This window comes from Halichoeres trimaculatus, unplaced genomic scaffold, assembly GCF_033239565.1.
Source record: "Halichoeres trimaculatus isolate MK-OKI-2021-1 unplaced genomic scaffold, fHalTri1.1 fHalTri1_scaffold_13, whole genome shotgun sequence".
NCBI lineage: Eukaryota > Metazoa > Chordata > Actinopteri > Labriformes > Labridae > Halichoeres > Halichoeres trimaculatus.
In genome coordinates, this window is record NW_027437191.1 from 3,883,148 (window position 1) to 3,898,128 (window position 14,981).

Genomic DNA, 14,981 nt, shown 5'->3' on the forward strand with positions numbered 1-14,981 from the left:
AATAATAATAAACCTTTAAAAAGCTTATTTTTCTGCAATAATAACTTTATTTTTTGACAAACTAAAAATCAAATCAGAAGGTTGATTGTAATGTATGTATAGTATATAATCATGACCTTTAAGGACTTGTTGGAGCCAGAAATGTAATAACTGCCCCCCAAAGTGTTATTTAACAAACTAACTAACTAACAAACAAACAAACTAAAGAAATAAAAATGAAAATAAATAAATCCAAGTCCAAATAATAATAATAATAATAATAATAATAATAATAATAATAATAATAATAATAATAATAATAATAATAAACCTTTAAAAAGCTTAGTTTTCTGAGATAATAACTTTATTTTTTGACAAACTTAAAATCAAATCAGACGGTTGATTGTAATGTATGTATAGTATACAAACATGACATTTAAGAACTTGTTAGAGCCAGAAAATGTAATAACGAAAGAAAGAAAGAAAGAAAGAAAGAAAGAAAGAAAGAAAGAAAGAAAGAAAGGGGATTATTACCCATAGGCAACGGATGTGTGAAAAAAAATGCACCTAACGCTAAAAGAAACCTAAATAAAGGTGTCTCAGCTAATTTGTGCCATATCAAGTGTTTGATTTTTTTTTTTCAACATACTAAAGTTTGAGCACTAGAAAAAGTGTGATTCTCAAGTTGACATCGAAGCTGAGATGGGCAAAAAGCCCTTCAAATTGCTCAATGTGGGCACCTTTAAAATATTTTCCCTTCCTTATCATTGCCCTTGCTAATCTCAGGTCTACACCCGTCGGTTCCCCCTGTCTGTGGATCTGTTGTACAATCAAATGTTTACATACTTACACAAGACATGATTTGTTGAGATTACAGTGAGGTTTTATCTTTATTTGAGGTGAACCAGAGATGGAAACAATTCAGCCATGTCATGCATGTATCCTACTCAGTGCATGTTTTTGGGCACACACCCATTTTTTCTGAAACACAGACTTGACATTCAGTGTAAATTTATTGCACCCAAAAGTAACGTATATTAGAGCTGTATAACTTCTGATCTTAAACCACTCTGAGTATTAGCCTGAGATGAGAGGCCTGTGTGTGTGTGTGTGTGTGTGTGTGTGTGTGTGTGTGTGTGTGTGTGTGTGTGGGTGTGTGTGTGTGTGTGTGTGTGTGCACCCTCTAAAATAGTCACTCATTCAGTTTGATTTAGGTGATATATATGTAATGCATCCTCTACAGATGTTTTTGAGTATAAATCAGGCATTTAACCCAACAAAACTAAATTCATTATTTTCATCAGTTCAGACGACAGTGGAAGAAATCACTGACATTTAAAACTGCTTTCCTTGTTGAGGTGTTGGCAGCAATCATGTTGAACATCTGTGTGTGTTTTGTGATGTTGCATTGGGTTATAATATGTATAATCTGGTTGAATTGACTCATATCCTTTTGTTTTATTTTGTTTATCTCTTAACCAAAGGGATGTGATGTTACTGTGCTGTATCATACTGTATTTTTAAAATAAAAAAGAGAAGGCACATCTGCTTCTTGGGACAAGAGCACATAACGGAGAGATGAACCTAAAAACCATAAACCTCCTGCGCAGTGTGCAACTTGCTGTACTTTTTTCCTTAACTTTGCTTTTGTCGACCTTTCTCAGGAAAACAAACGCCGACTGATTAATGTTTTCTGTTTTCGAAGGCGACAGCAGAAGAAAAACAAAGTTACTAATCCCCGCTTGGGACAGATGGAAATGTGTTTGGACCTTTACATCTCCAGGACCCTGAGGTGTAAGATAAGATAATGGCCATCCAGGACAAACACTCTCAGACTCTCCGCGGTCCATCAGGACTTTCAACCTCACGACACAGGAGCAGTTTTTCCTTAACCTGCTATCGGACTGGACGTAAAGACCCCGGCCTACAGCTTCCTCCATCAAAACTGTGATACAGTCGCTTAATGCAGACCACCACTTTTTTGTCCTGCAGAGCTTTTCACACTCACAGGCCAAAAATGGACACACATTAAAGCCCGAATGGTGAAAAAAAAAAAAATGAACAAACATGAAAAGGGTCAGAGCCACCTGCCAGTACACACTTGATGTGGTTCTGTATTTTTCTTTGGTTGTATCTTGTGAGATAATAAAAATTCTGAATTATGAGGCCAACTTCCAATTTAAAATACACTTTTGACTTTATTCTTTAAGCTCAAACTTTGAGGTGAAAATAGATTTACTGTGGCATGAAACTCGCTATTCTCTGTGTTTTTCATTCAATCCCAGCAGAAGTAGTGAAGTTGTTTCCCTTTTTTTTTTTTTTTTAACTTCATCTGATCTGCACAAAACAGAAAAATTAATTAATTATTATTGTTATTATTATTTTTTGGAGGAGCTCTTTCAGCCACCCAGAATCCTCTCGGTTTAGAAAACACACATGTAGTGTGTGTTTCAATGTGTGTGTCTGTGTGTTTTAAAGCATCCCTCTGCCTTTCCTAGAGAAGACCAAAAATATCTAAAACCAAGTTGTGACAACATTTCCTCCGCCGTGCATTCCCCAAAAACCTTCACCCACCTCCACGCGCCCATTGGTCCTCACGTCTCATGACGCATCCCTCCCCGCGTCGCGATTGGACGATTCCTCCGCCTGTCAGCTTGACTGACATCCCCGCAGCCACAGTCTCCTCCCAGCGGCAGCAGACGCTATTTGAGTGGGGGACCAGCGGATTGTTGTACATAGAGCCGGTTTAGTGTCGTCAATGGGAAGCACGCGAGAAGGTGGCAAAGCGAGTTACGGTCTACAGTGAAATCCGCGGCTGCTACCATGCTCTCCAGGTCTCTCTCGTGTCTGTGGATTACATTTTTCCTTCATTTATGCTGTTATGTAGACAGCGGGGAAGCACAGAATACGAAGGAAGGTAAGTTCTTAAAGTTTGGACTGCTCCATCCCGTCGCATTTGGAAGACGGAATAATCGGAGAGGTGTCCAAACCCAGCGCACAGCCCGCCTGATTTTCATCTTCTCTTTTTGAACACCAGTTACCCTGAAGGTGGATGTTTTGTATCCCCATCGCGGTCACACGAGACTGGGGAGCGGGGATGACAGCGCTGCTCCCGGGCACTTTGCGAGCGACCCGTCGGGGGGTTTTACGCACGGCAGTTACACGCCACAAAAACACGGATTAGAGACACGAGCTGGTGTTTTATTCAACTCCACGGTCTGTGCAACATCCGCGTAACTAACCAGCTCGTTAAAGAATAACAATCTGTCACGACAAACTGGGTAATGTCAGCGGATCGATCGTCCCAGCAGGCAGGCTCGCCTCGCTGGAAGTCAGATAGCCGTGTGTGTGGACGCAGTTTCGGGGGTTGTTTCCTCCTGTAAGTGGCCTCAGCGGCTCTATCCGTCCTGTCCGCTCCTGTTTCTTTGAAGTAAAATCCAGCAGATTGATGCGGATCCGTAATCTGCTTTAAGACGCGCAAACTGGCATCAATCGAGTGTGTGAAACACCCAAATTAGAGGGGATTAAAAAGTCTGAATGGGTGACAAATTGTACTTTAAATTGATGAGATTCTGGATTAATAAATTAAGATTCATGTCATGCGTAAAAAAGCCATCACGCTGATTTCTCCCCTGCTAAACTACAGTGTAACACCGGAGCGCGGTCCGGATGTCAGAGCTGATGTGAAATGTAAATCCTCGGTGTTGATATGCGGGATTTCGCAGAGCTCCATATCTGTGGGATATAACCTCAGCATATTTTATATTTTACGGCGGCGCGTCCTGGCTGCTCCTCTCTTACTGATGGAGCTGTCTGCTGATATAAAAAAGGCCTAACGCAATAAAACAACTTCATTTTTATGAAAGCCGTCGCGGTGCCGCTTTGCGCTCTTCCCGCACGCCTTCAGAACATAAAAGAGCCAGCTTTCACAAATCCTTCTTTTTTAGATTAAATCAGCAAAACAAGCTTCTCGTTACGTGGATTCACTGCTGGGGCCGTTTGTGAAGCTGAAAATATTCCCCACTTTAAGCGCATGCATGTACTGTACAACGTGTGCGTCGGGATGGAAGAAGCCGCCGCGTTGACCTTAACGCAGCAACTTCCACGTCAAACGAACGTTTGTGCAGCCATGTGTGAAATAAAACACATTTTACTGTGTGTTGTTTTTTTAAATCTCCTGCGTAATGCTCCGCTGTATCCGCTCTTTGTGCGCACTGTCAGTGTCTTCATCCGTCTTCCCTGAAAGTTCCTCTGCAGGCACGAGGACCTGTCTGCTGCAGTGTGTGTGTGTGTGAGTGTGTGTGTGTATTCTTATTGAATGTTTTTTTGCTTTAGCTGCTGCCGCTGCTGCTAGAAATTAGGTCACGGGTGTATGCGCTATAGATATCAATGTGTGGCCTATCAGAAATACATTGCTGCGTGCACCTGCTGAGATTTAACCACCTGCCTCTCGGTTTCCTGTCACTAGTGATTCTGATGGACTCCAAGGCACAGCAGACAGAACTGGAGTGGATCTCCTATCCTCCCAATGGGGTAAGTGTGCACAATCTGCCCTGAACACACATGTACACCACAATTCTCCATCTTTTTTTCTGATCTGTGGCAGAAAAAATGAAATAAAACAGACATAAAACATTCACAAGGACACCGGCTTTTATATCCCTGCTCGCTACAAGAGTTAAAGATTGCTTTTCTGTTGCTAAACTCCCCGAGCTTTTGACATTCAGAGCACAAAGGCCTTAAGCAAACCTCCCCCAACTTGCTGCTCTGATGAGAAAACAGCTGAACTTTCTAAATAAATGATGTGAGCAGGAAGAGATAACCTGATCTGTCTTTAAAGATTTGTGATAAATAAAAGCAACTGCTAATCCTCCTTCCTTCGCCGCTCGTATGTCATACACTTTTATGGAATTCACTGCAGAGTAATCGCCTCAGCTTTTATAACCAATCATTACATCTCAGTTTGATGGCTCCGAGGTGTAAATCCAACATGGTGCCGCTCTCTAATGGATGCTTTCAGTTAAAGATGTCGTCTCCTTCTTTCAGTGGGAAGAGATCAGCGGCTTGGACGAGAACTACACACCCATTCGCACATACCAGGTTTGCCAAGTCATGGAGCCCAATCAGAATAACTGGCTTCGGACTAACTGGATAGAGAAGGGCACTGCCCAGAGAATTTTTGTGGAGCTGAAATTCACTCTGAGGGATTGTAACAGCCTACCTGGAGTGGTGGGCACGTGCAAGGAGACGTTCAACTTGTATTACCAGGAAACGGATTCAGAGGTGGGCAGGAGCTTACGGGAGAACCAGTATGTGAAAATTGACACGATCGCAGCGGACGAGAGCTTCACCCAGGGCGACCTGGGCGAGAGGAAGATGAAGCTGAACACAGAGGTCCGTATAATCGGCCCCCTGTCCAGGCGGGGCTTCTACCTGGCCTTCCAGGACGTCGGGGCATGTATCGCGCTGGTCTCTGTCAAAGTCTATTACAAGAAGTGCTGGTCTATCATCGAGAACCTGGCCACGTTCCCAGACACCGTGACGGGATCGGAGTTCTCCTCGCTGGTGGAGGTCGAGGGCATGTGCGTGAGCGACGCAGAGGAGGAGGCCGACAACTCCCCCAAGATGCACTGCAGCGCCGAAGGGGAGTGGCTGGTGCCTATTGGGAAATGTATATGCAAAGCTGGATTCCATCAGAAAGGAGACGCCTGTGAACGTGAGTACAGAGTTTTTTTTTTCTCCGTCACATTTTTTAAAAAGTCATCCCTGGAGTCCTGTTGATTCAGAAATCAGTCAGGAAGGTGTGCTAGAGAAAAAAAGCTGGGGAGCATTCATGATTTGATTATGCGGAGGAGGTAAATGACAGTTTAGGCATCAGTTGCTGGATAGTTCTGTTGGCAAATGGGATTAAAGCAGCTGATGTGACAGCAGTAAAGATGGATAAAGTATTGAGGCCAAACATCCCCAGAGTAATAATTGGATTCAGCGTTAATTGATTACAAGGCTCTTAATTTATAGCCATGATTGTGTTGACGCTGGGATTAAATAATAACTCGAGTTTAGCTCTTCGGCTCGATTTCTGCTCAGACTCTCGGTGGCAGCGAGCCAACACAATCAGCAGCAGAATACTGGGCTCCAGAGGAAGTCCAGCGTCTCTCAGCGTCCCTCTCCCCCTGGCTGAGTGACCCTGACGAGGAGGGAGGGGGGCAGAGGGAAAACAAATAGCTGCCGCGCTGTGGCATTTAGGCCTCAGGATATTTATGAAGGAGCCCTAACAGGAAGGGCAAACACACCCTCCATCGCTGTGCTGTGGTTGCCTTTTTTTTTTTTTTTTTTTGTAGTGCCTGATCGAGCCGCCACGCTTCACAATAACCTGCTTTCTGTCACTCTGACGATCACAGGATTATTTTCAGTGGCCGCCTGACTTGAAAGATAAAAATCAGTATGGATTAAAAGGGTTTGACTTAGGTCACAGAACTTAAGTGGCCTGCCCCGTCAGCCAGACTCTTTTTTTTTTTGGGTAACCTCGATGTAAGCAGCTTAGGAGGAGTAGCAGCCAGTAATAACTGAAAGGAATGCATCTGAGAAGAAACCAGCATCGTCTCTTGCAGACGAGCTTTTGTGCCACGTTGTCATCCACCGGGGGGACCCCACTGAGGGAGGTGTGCTAATCAAATATATTAGGCCACGTAATTTAGATCAGCTCGCTTGTGCTACATTTGTACAGTTAGCAGGCGATCGCAGATTCAACCCCGCGGAGCTCCTTTTTATTGTTCCTGTTGTTTTAATAAGCAGAGATGTAAGATGTAAGATCCAGTCGTGCCCTTTGGTGGAAGGAAATCTAAGAATTTATTTCCACTGGGAGAGCCACGCAGCACAATAACCAGCAGCTCTTCTCTTGTATGATGCGTGCGACTGTTGCATCTCTATTAATTAATCTGTTAAGGTGTCAGCTAACAGCAGACACAGGCAGCAGCACGGTGAAGCCCTCAGGTTGTTTAAAGCCAGAGGAGAAGCTTCCTTAATGTGTGTGTGAGTGTGTGTGTGTGAGTGTGGATCAAACTCGGGGCCTGACACGGCACCTTTATGAGCTTTATCTCCACCGAGGCATGAGAAGCCTTTGTATTAAGGGGTACTTAATCTAAATAAAATGAGAATCACGGTGCACCATCAGCACTTCTTCCAGCAGCTCCACTGACATTAAATTGTCCATTCAGTAGTTTCCCCTCAGCACAATCTAAAAGCTATTCAAAGTATTTCTATCAGCCCAACAGCAGAGCAATGAGTCCAAGCGGCTGTGACCAGTGGAGCTCTGGCATTCAGACCTCGGAGTCTCCTGTCGTGGCGTTACAGTACGTCTCTATGACAGTGCCTGCTGGTGATGCTGCAACTGAAGAATTAAAGGCCTCTTTATTCTTCAGACAAACGACTCAAAGAGTTCTCATCCCCAATCGTCAAACACAGACGTTTTCCCTGGGTGGCTCCAGTGAGGCTTCAGGGTAGTGTGAGTGCAGCAGCCTCTCTTTTACCGTCTGATTTCTTCTTCTCTGGTTTGGCTTTAGAGAGAAAGCCTGCTCGGGTAGCTTTTAGGAATAACACACCTGTTTTAAGATAAATGAAAAAGATCTGCATCTGTATTCATGCAGTTTTAGCTTATACTTAACATTTTTACATTTTATCCTATTTGAAGTTCCTTAGAATCGTAACTGCTGTTAAAAAGCTTTTCACCAATTCAATTATAGCGCATGGTATTTTTTTCTGAACCTATTTGGCAGAAAACCCGCCTCTGATTCAGGTTCAAAAGTTAACACAGAGCAACAAAGCGTCAATATTTAACTTGTGGAATGATTTGAGCAAAAGTAAAAACTTTGACTGAAAGTATGTTGAAAAAGAAGTCTAATGTCAGATGATATATTCATAAATTAATAGATGTCATTTTGTTGACATGTTGTTGACGTTGTGTTTTGGTTTTTTAATTTTTACAGAAATCAGCAAAAGTACATCTCTTAATTTCCCCCCTTTAAAAAATGGACAATTGCAGTAATCAGATGACTTTATTATTTTTTTTCCACTTGTGCTTCCATACATTTTTTGGCTCGCTACTGCTCCAACAAATTAACACCGATTTCCACCGTTGGAATTTTAAAATGCTCATCCTGTTAAGGAGAACTGTTCTTGTGCGTTTTACATTTCTATCCCTTGTACTTTTTTAAATATTCAGCATTTTACAAACTTTTTTGGCTCATTGAAATGAATGGAGATTTTTTGTCACTATGGGTTAGGGTCAGGGTTCTGAACAGAAGTTAGTTATAGGGCTTAGCATTCCAGTATTCTAGCATTTGCAGCAAGAATCCCCGTACCAGTTTTCTTTTTGTTTGAGCTGAAAAAGGACAGTGTAATATATGTAAATAGATATATTTATATATATGTTTTGTAATTATTTGTATGATATAAAATATCAATACAATACATTTAACCACTTTTTTGATGACAGCTCTGTCAGATCTTTTTGAAATGTACTCTAAAGTATGACACTGCCAACTCTTCTGGTCTGAAGGAAACGCGTTAAACTCAAAGATTTAAGATCGTATTTGAAGAGGGTTTGTATTTAACTCATGTCACAGCACAGAGCCTACACATATCGTCTATGAGCACTGTAAATATGACTCTAACTCCCCCTCGAAGCGTGGTTGTGCAGAATGGAAGCATGCAGTTTCACCTGTCGCGCCTGGTCTGACAGGGAAACTTCAGCTTTGGCAGATCCTAGTGATGCACGCGATGATCTCTCATATTTATTTTAATGCTGATGAGAGAAAGTGTTTGCACTGGATCACCGATGAGGTCCTGTTAGAAAAACATCACACTGGGTCTCTCTGGACTTTTAACTTACACGGCAAAGATGATCCTCAAAGAACGTTCGCTGTGTCGATTCTTGCTGGAGGGTTTGTGTTGCAGATAAAGAGATATGACTCCAAACTCTCAGCCAACTGGTATCACAATAAAAATCAGCTTATTCAAATTTCCTTAACTTTAAATTTATGCTGAACAAATTCTGGCTCCTTGTCTGTATGAATTTAAAAGTTTGTGAGTGGATTGGTTTTTGTTTTTACTCCCTTTTAATGCATTTTGAAATCTAACAGTTGAAAAAGTCACTCACTTTTTTTGTAATGTTGAAAAGCAGAAAGTAACTCTGTGCTATTAGTATGGTCTGGGTTAATAATGACCGCTGCACTTGTACTGTTTGAATCTTTGCATGCGACATATCTTTTGAGAAGTGAAGTCAAATAATTAAAGAAAAACTCTGAAGATATCTTCTGACGCTTCTTGCAAACATCCTGGTTCCTTTAAGGAAAAGTTTGACGCTTTCTTTTTTAACTAAAGCAGCTGAGAAAGATCATTTTCCCGTTGCTTTAGGAAGATGTTTTCCATAAGTTTGATCTCCTCTGAAGCCCTCCTCCTCGGGGACTCCACGACCTGAATCCTGACATCAGAAAGTTTGTGGAGGCAGAGGTTTTTGTGACGCTGCTGACTGCTCAGACAGGCGCTCCTGCTCTTTAACACGCTTCTTTACTGCCCTATTTTAGTGGGAGCGGCGTGCTACGATTACAACATGGCGGCTGAGTGAAACGCGCAGCGCGGGGCGGGGGCGGCGGGTGCAGGTGGAGTGGTGAGCGGAGCTGTCAGTCATGTCATTTGAGGAGCTCCCTCTGTGGATGCGAAGGCCTCCTCCCAAATGTGTTGTGATCCACTCATTCATCACCGTCAGCAAAGAGGGACCCCTTGTCTCTCACCCCTGCCCCCCCCTCCCTCCTCCCCCCTCCCCGTGTCTCTCTTTAACTCTTTGTGTGGCAATCTGTGGCAGTAAATGTCACTCTTCTTCTCCGCCCGCTGCGTTCACTGCTCTCAGTGTAATGGGTGTTGAAAAAGGCCAGTTGAAGTGTCCCCGCAGCCTGCGCGGGCCTTCATTTTAGCGAGCAGTGCGTGTTGTGAAAATAGCGCCCATTCATCCGCTGGTCTTGTTCGGCGCTGGCTGCTGGTTGCGGCGGAGCCACAGAGTCGTTTGGACAGAGAGAGGGCCCTTGTGGGAGGACACTGCCGTCTTTGTTCGGCTCAATCCAGGGAATGCATGTTGTCCGATTTTGACACATCGCGTCATTGTGGTACTAAGTAACCAAGCCTGAGAAATGATTAACTGTTGACCCTCAACCAGAGACGTGAGGAGGGGCCCCTGTGCGGTGAATAAACCCCCGTATCAGTCTGCTATCAGCGCATGCTAACAAGAGAATTAATGGGAGGATACAGCATCCTGTAGACGGCCGCTCCATCAATCTCCACTGTCAGAGAGTTGGACAGAAGTTAGTTGGAGACTGATTGATGAGTGAGGCCCCCTGAGGGAAAAGGGGGCTGAGTGGTCGGGGTCTGACCGCGACAGCTAACATCTATGGAAGCCACCAGGCGGCCCGGGCGGCCTGGAGGAAAAGCTGCACTTAGCATTTCAAATGAAGCCAGGAAGCCGTGAGTCAGGAGGTCCTCGTACGTCTTGATGCTCCTCTGATTGATAAGGTGTGAATTTAATACACCAAATGGCGCTCTCTTACAACCGCTGCAGAGCTTAATTATGCAAATGACAGGTGTGCGCCCAATCCACAGGAGACCTAAATGGACCTAAATCAGTCAGGATTGAAATAAATTGGTGACGGATGGGAGCTGGTGCTGTCACTGCCAGCCTCTCTCTGTGAATGGGAGCTTTCTCAGGGCTCTTCCTGTTTGTTGTGTCAGCCTGGCAGGTAGCAGCAGACACACAGATGGAGGACACTCTGCTCAGCATGTTCCTACCTGGACAGGAGGCAGCCTCTGGAAACAGATCCATAAAGAGAAGAGTTTAAAGGTCCTGTTAGGAGTTTTTATGTAGTTAAAGAGAGACTGAGGTTCATAAGGTCTTTTTCATTAAGACTTTTTCTATATCAGAGATGTCAGGATGTGCTAATGTATGAAACAGCCATCCTCTTTTGACATTCCATGGCTGATTCTCATTAAATCATAAGTTTGAGTGTTAAAAGACAGCAGTGTGAGGGTGTTAAAAAAACAACCCCCCCCCAAAAAAAATGTAAATCAGCCAAATACCACAGGGGGCACCAAAAGTCAACATTGACTTAAAGTTCCTTCTTTAAGTCAATGGGGGAAAAAAGAGAGAAAAAGAGGAAAAAAAGAGAGAAAAAAAGGAAAAAAAAAAAGAAAAAAGGAAAAAAAGAAAAAAAGAAAGAAGAAAAAAAAGGAAAAAAAAGAACTTAAAAAAAAAAAGTTCCTTCTAACAGTCCCCTTAAATATTGTGTTTACACTTTAACCTAGACTTTGTCTTTTCAAGCTTTTATGTTTTGTAAGTAGGGTGATAAGCTTTGTGTGTCGCAAAACTTAGCGACTAAGCCGTACAGGCGCCGCAGGACCGTGCACATTTGTGGCTTGTCATAATTTAATCTTGATATAAATTTAGATCGTTTTAGTTAAAAAATGTTTTGCTGATAAAATAAGGCAAAGGAGTATTCTTATACATTTTATTTAGAGTTATCCTCTTTAAGTTAATTCTCAGGACAAACTGCATAAGCAAATTCTATGTGGAGCTTTAAAATACCAAATAACAAGTGTTCACATTGACAAAGAGCAGTTTTCCTGTAGAAATACTCAGTAAAAAGTGATATATTCCATACATTAGTTAGGCCAGCACACTGGTATTAATGTACTGTAACTTATCCACTGCTTTAGAAAGTGTAGGAATGTGACCAACTGAAAGAATGAGCTCAGATAAGGAAATAAAAAAGTCACAAATTTTAAGATTTCCTTTGATTGTTTTTGCAGACTCTGCAGAATTTGGAAAAGTAGGAAATCAGATGATAGTTTGATGTCAAAGTCAGGGTCATTATCCTGTCCAGTCCACTATGAACTGAATGTTTCCAAAGTGCTGAACAAGTTAGTCAGTTAGAAACAAAACAATGCTAAAAACCAAAAAGGAATAACATCAAGATAACACACTAAAACCACAATTAGTTGCTCAAAGCAAAACATGTAAATAGTAAAAAACAATAAGATAAGATAAGTAAAATAATAAAAAAAAGACACAGATGACCACACACACACACAAACACACACACACACACAAAAAAAAAACTAAAGACCACAGAAAACACCCAGTGCCCCTGGTTTTGGGTCTCATCTTAGGCTCCATGAGCTGGAGCTGGCCCTCAGACCTCAGGACATGCACTGGTGTATAAATTCAAATGTGATCTGAGATGTTCTGTGGGTACAATAAAATCTTAAAATCAATTCTAAAACAGGAAGTCAATGCAAAGACCCAAGGATTGGTGTAATATCCCTACATTTTTTGGTTCCTGTTAAAATTCGTGCCACAGAGTTTTGGACTAACTGTAAGCGTCAAAGTGCATTATGGGAGATGCCGGCATAACAGCAGGTTCCGAAGATCATTCCTCCCTGCAGCCATCAGAGTGTACAATTCTCTGCTTGGAAGAGTGCCCAAACAACTTGAATTTCCCTCCGGGGATTAATAAAGTATGACTTATCTTATCTTATCTTATCTTATAAAGTGCATTACAATAGTCCAGGCGTGCATGACCTGCTCAAAGTGTTTAAGAGATATAAATGAATGCAATTAAATATAATTATGATCATCAAAAGAAATAACTATGACGGATTTTAGAAATTAGATTATAACAATTATGACTAATTTGTGCGGGCCTTCCCTTTAAATACCTCTGGAAATAGCCACTCTGTATTTGTTGTATGTAGGTGGAAGATTAAAACAAAGTAGTGATTTTATTGTAAGTTGTCACAGACAAGGGAACAATGGCTGTTAAAATTACCAGAAAAAGGGCAACAGAAAGGGTGTTCCATTTCAGCTGAAGCTGTCTCCATGAACAAAAGATATCGCTGTACACTTCTGCAGCGCCTCTACTCTAATTCCCTCTCATTTGTAGGGACTAAACCACTGTCACTTCCTCCCGAGGATAAAAAGAAGGCAGAGTGTTGGAAATTTGGCAAGCTGTAACAAAGACTATTTATTTTTCCTCCACATGCGGTGTCCCCTCTTAAATATACTTGTCTCAATGAGACGTGGAAGTAAAAGCACGAAGAAGAAGTTGTTTCCTGGGATACACGAGCAGGAGCTGGTGCAGCAGCTCTTTCTGTGGGCCCCGGCTGCCCTGTCAACACGTCAAATTAAATACAAATGCCTCTTTTTACAGACAAAAAAACGTCAGCAGGGGGCTCATTCGCAAGGGTAAATATTTGTCTCAAAGTTACATTCATATAAGCTGCAGCAGCTCCTGCACTGAAACAAAGGAACGCTGCACAAAGACGCTGCTGTGACTTCTCTTCTGCTCCAGATTCAGAGATAATGCAGCGAGGTAAAGATGGCTGTAAAACACACAGACTCAGCTCCCTGCACTGAGCTTAAAGAAGGTGTGTGTGTCTGGTCCTGGTAATGGGTTTGTCTCTCATTTCTGCTGATAAGCTTCGTGCATACATGAATATCAAGCAGCTGATGGGAAGACTCGGTCCGTGTTTCTGTAGTTGGAAGGAACAGGATTTAAAGCATCAGTGTCAGAGGGGAAGGATTAAAGATGCCTGATTCTGTCCGGACACCGTGAGGTGCCGGACATGACGCCACATGGCAGAAAAGGATCCTTCTATGGTACCTTGTTTCCTCTAGGTAACTTACCCATTTTGGGCCTTTTACACTTTCACAATACATCTCAGTTGACCTGAAATACTTTAAAAAAAAGAGAAAACTTTCAGAAGCCAATCACTGTGTTTGAATGTGTCATGTGACCCTCTAGAGGTCATACACAGAATCTCTATTTTTGCACTTTCTTGCAAGGACCAACTCGGTCAACTCTGTTCACAAAAGTGTCCAATAACTTTTTTACAGGCCCTCTCTCAGTCTAGAAAAAAAATGTAGACAAGTAAACTAGGGCTGTAGCTATCGAATATTTTAGTATTCGAGTACTCTACTGAAAATCCCATTGATTTATCGAGTAATCGGATGCAATATATTTTTGTTTAGCTAAAGAGCAGTTATTTTTCAAAAGAATTTTTTTCTCTTTAAGAAATAGAATTTTCTGATACAGCATGTCAATAAGAGCACTTGCTTTGGTTGCTCCAAAATTTGTAAACACACTATGACACAATTTTGTGCCTTGTACATCTCATCAAATGCTGTGGACCAAAATGGCCCCCGTTTCGTAGAATGATCCATTAGTCTCCAAACTCCAGAAAAGAAGCTAGATTTGTTGCTAGTTGCTATTTTGTGTAAGCGGTAGCTTGAGGGGTCTGAAAACTCTCTTAATCTGGCCTCAGCTCTATTTGAAATACCACTCTTTGATCTTTTTTTTTAATTAAACGATTCCTCGAGGCGGAGAAAATTACTCGAGTATTTTTTGTAATCGAGTACCTCGAATCATTTGAGGAATCGTTTCAGCTGTAAAGTAAACTTAATCTCTAATACATAAATGTACTTTACTTGCTAATTAGTTGAGAGATACATGTAAAAAGGCACCAAGGAAAAATGTGTTGTACTGTCTTTAAGTTTGTAAACTATTTAAAAACAAACTGGTCACATTTTTTTTGTACCTCTCCAGTTGTAACCTAGATAAAGTTGGTGTTGGTTTTAGTAAAGTTCAGACTTACACTGTAGGCTCTGGTCTAATAGAGTAAACTTAGTGAGCCTTTGTGAGAGCACAGGCTCATATCTTTGACACATTTTCCCACAATGAAAAGTTTGTCTCCTGAACGCCATAGAAGTGAAGTCTTTCGTTAAATAGTTCATGTAAACTCCACGATTTTCTTGTGGAGTTTACGTGTTGGAGTTTTTCATCCAATATGTCATTCTGATGTATTGGATGAAAGATCTGAATACCCCTGATACACCCAAGTGGCTAACCTTGGAGACAACAACTTGTATGTAAACCTCCCTGCTAGCTTTACTGTGCTCT

General features: G+C 42.0%; 1 protein-coding gene across 7 annotated transcripts in view; it reads left to right on the top strand.

Moving 5' to 3' along the window:
- Nucleotides 1–2,729: 2,729 nt before the first annotated feature.
- The window catches only part of epha7 (eph receptor A7), a 152,094-nt gene continuing 139,842 nt past the window's right edge, over nucleotides 2,730–14,981 (top strand). For all 7 annotated transcript variants that reach the window (XM_074685702.1, XM_074685707.1, XM_074685703.1 and 4 more), the window contains exons 1-3: nucleotides 2,730–2,896; nucleotides 4,448–4,512; nucleotides 5,026–5,695. In XM_074685702.1, the coding sequence (XP_074541803.1) occupies nucleotides 2,803–2,896; nucleotides 4,448–4,512; nucleotides 5,026–5,695 (829 nt within the window). In that variant the 5' untranslated portion in view covers nucleotides 2,730–2,802. The remainder of the gene's footprint in view (nucleotides 2,897–4,447; nucleotides 4,513–5,025; nucleotides 5,696–14,981) is intronic.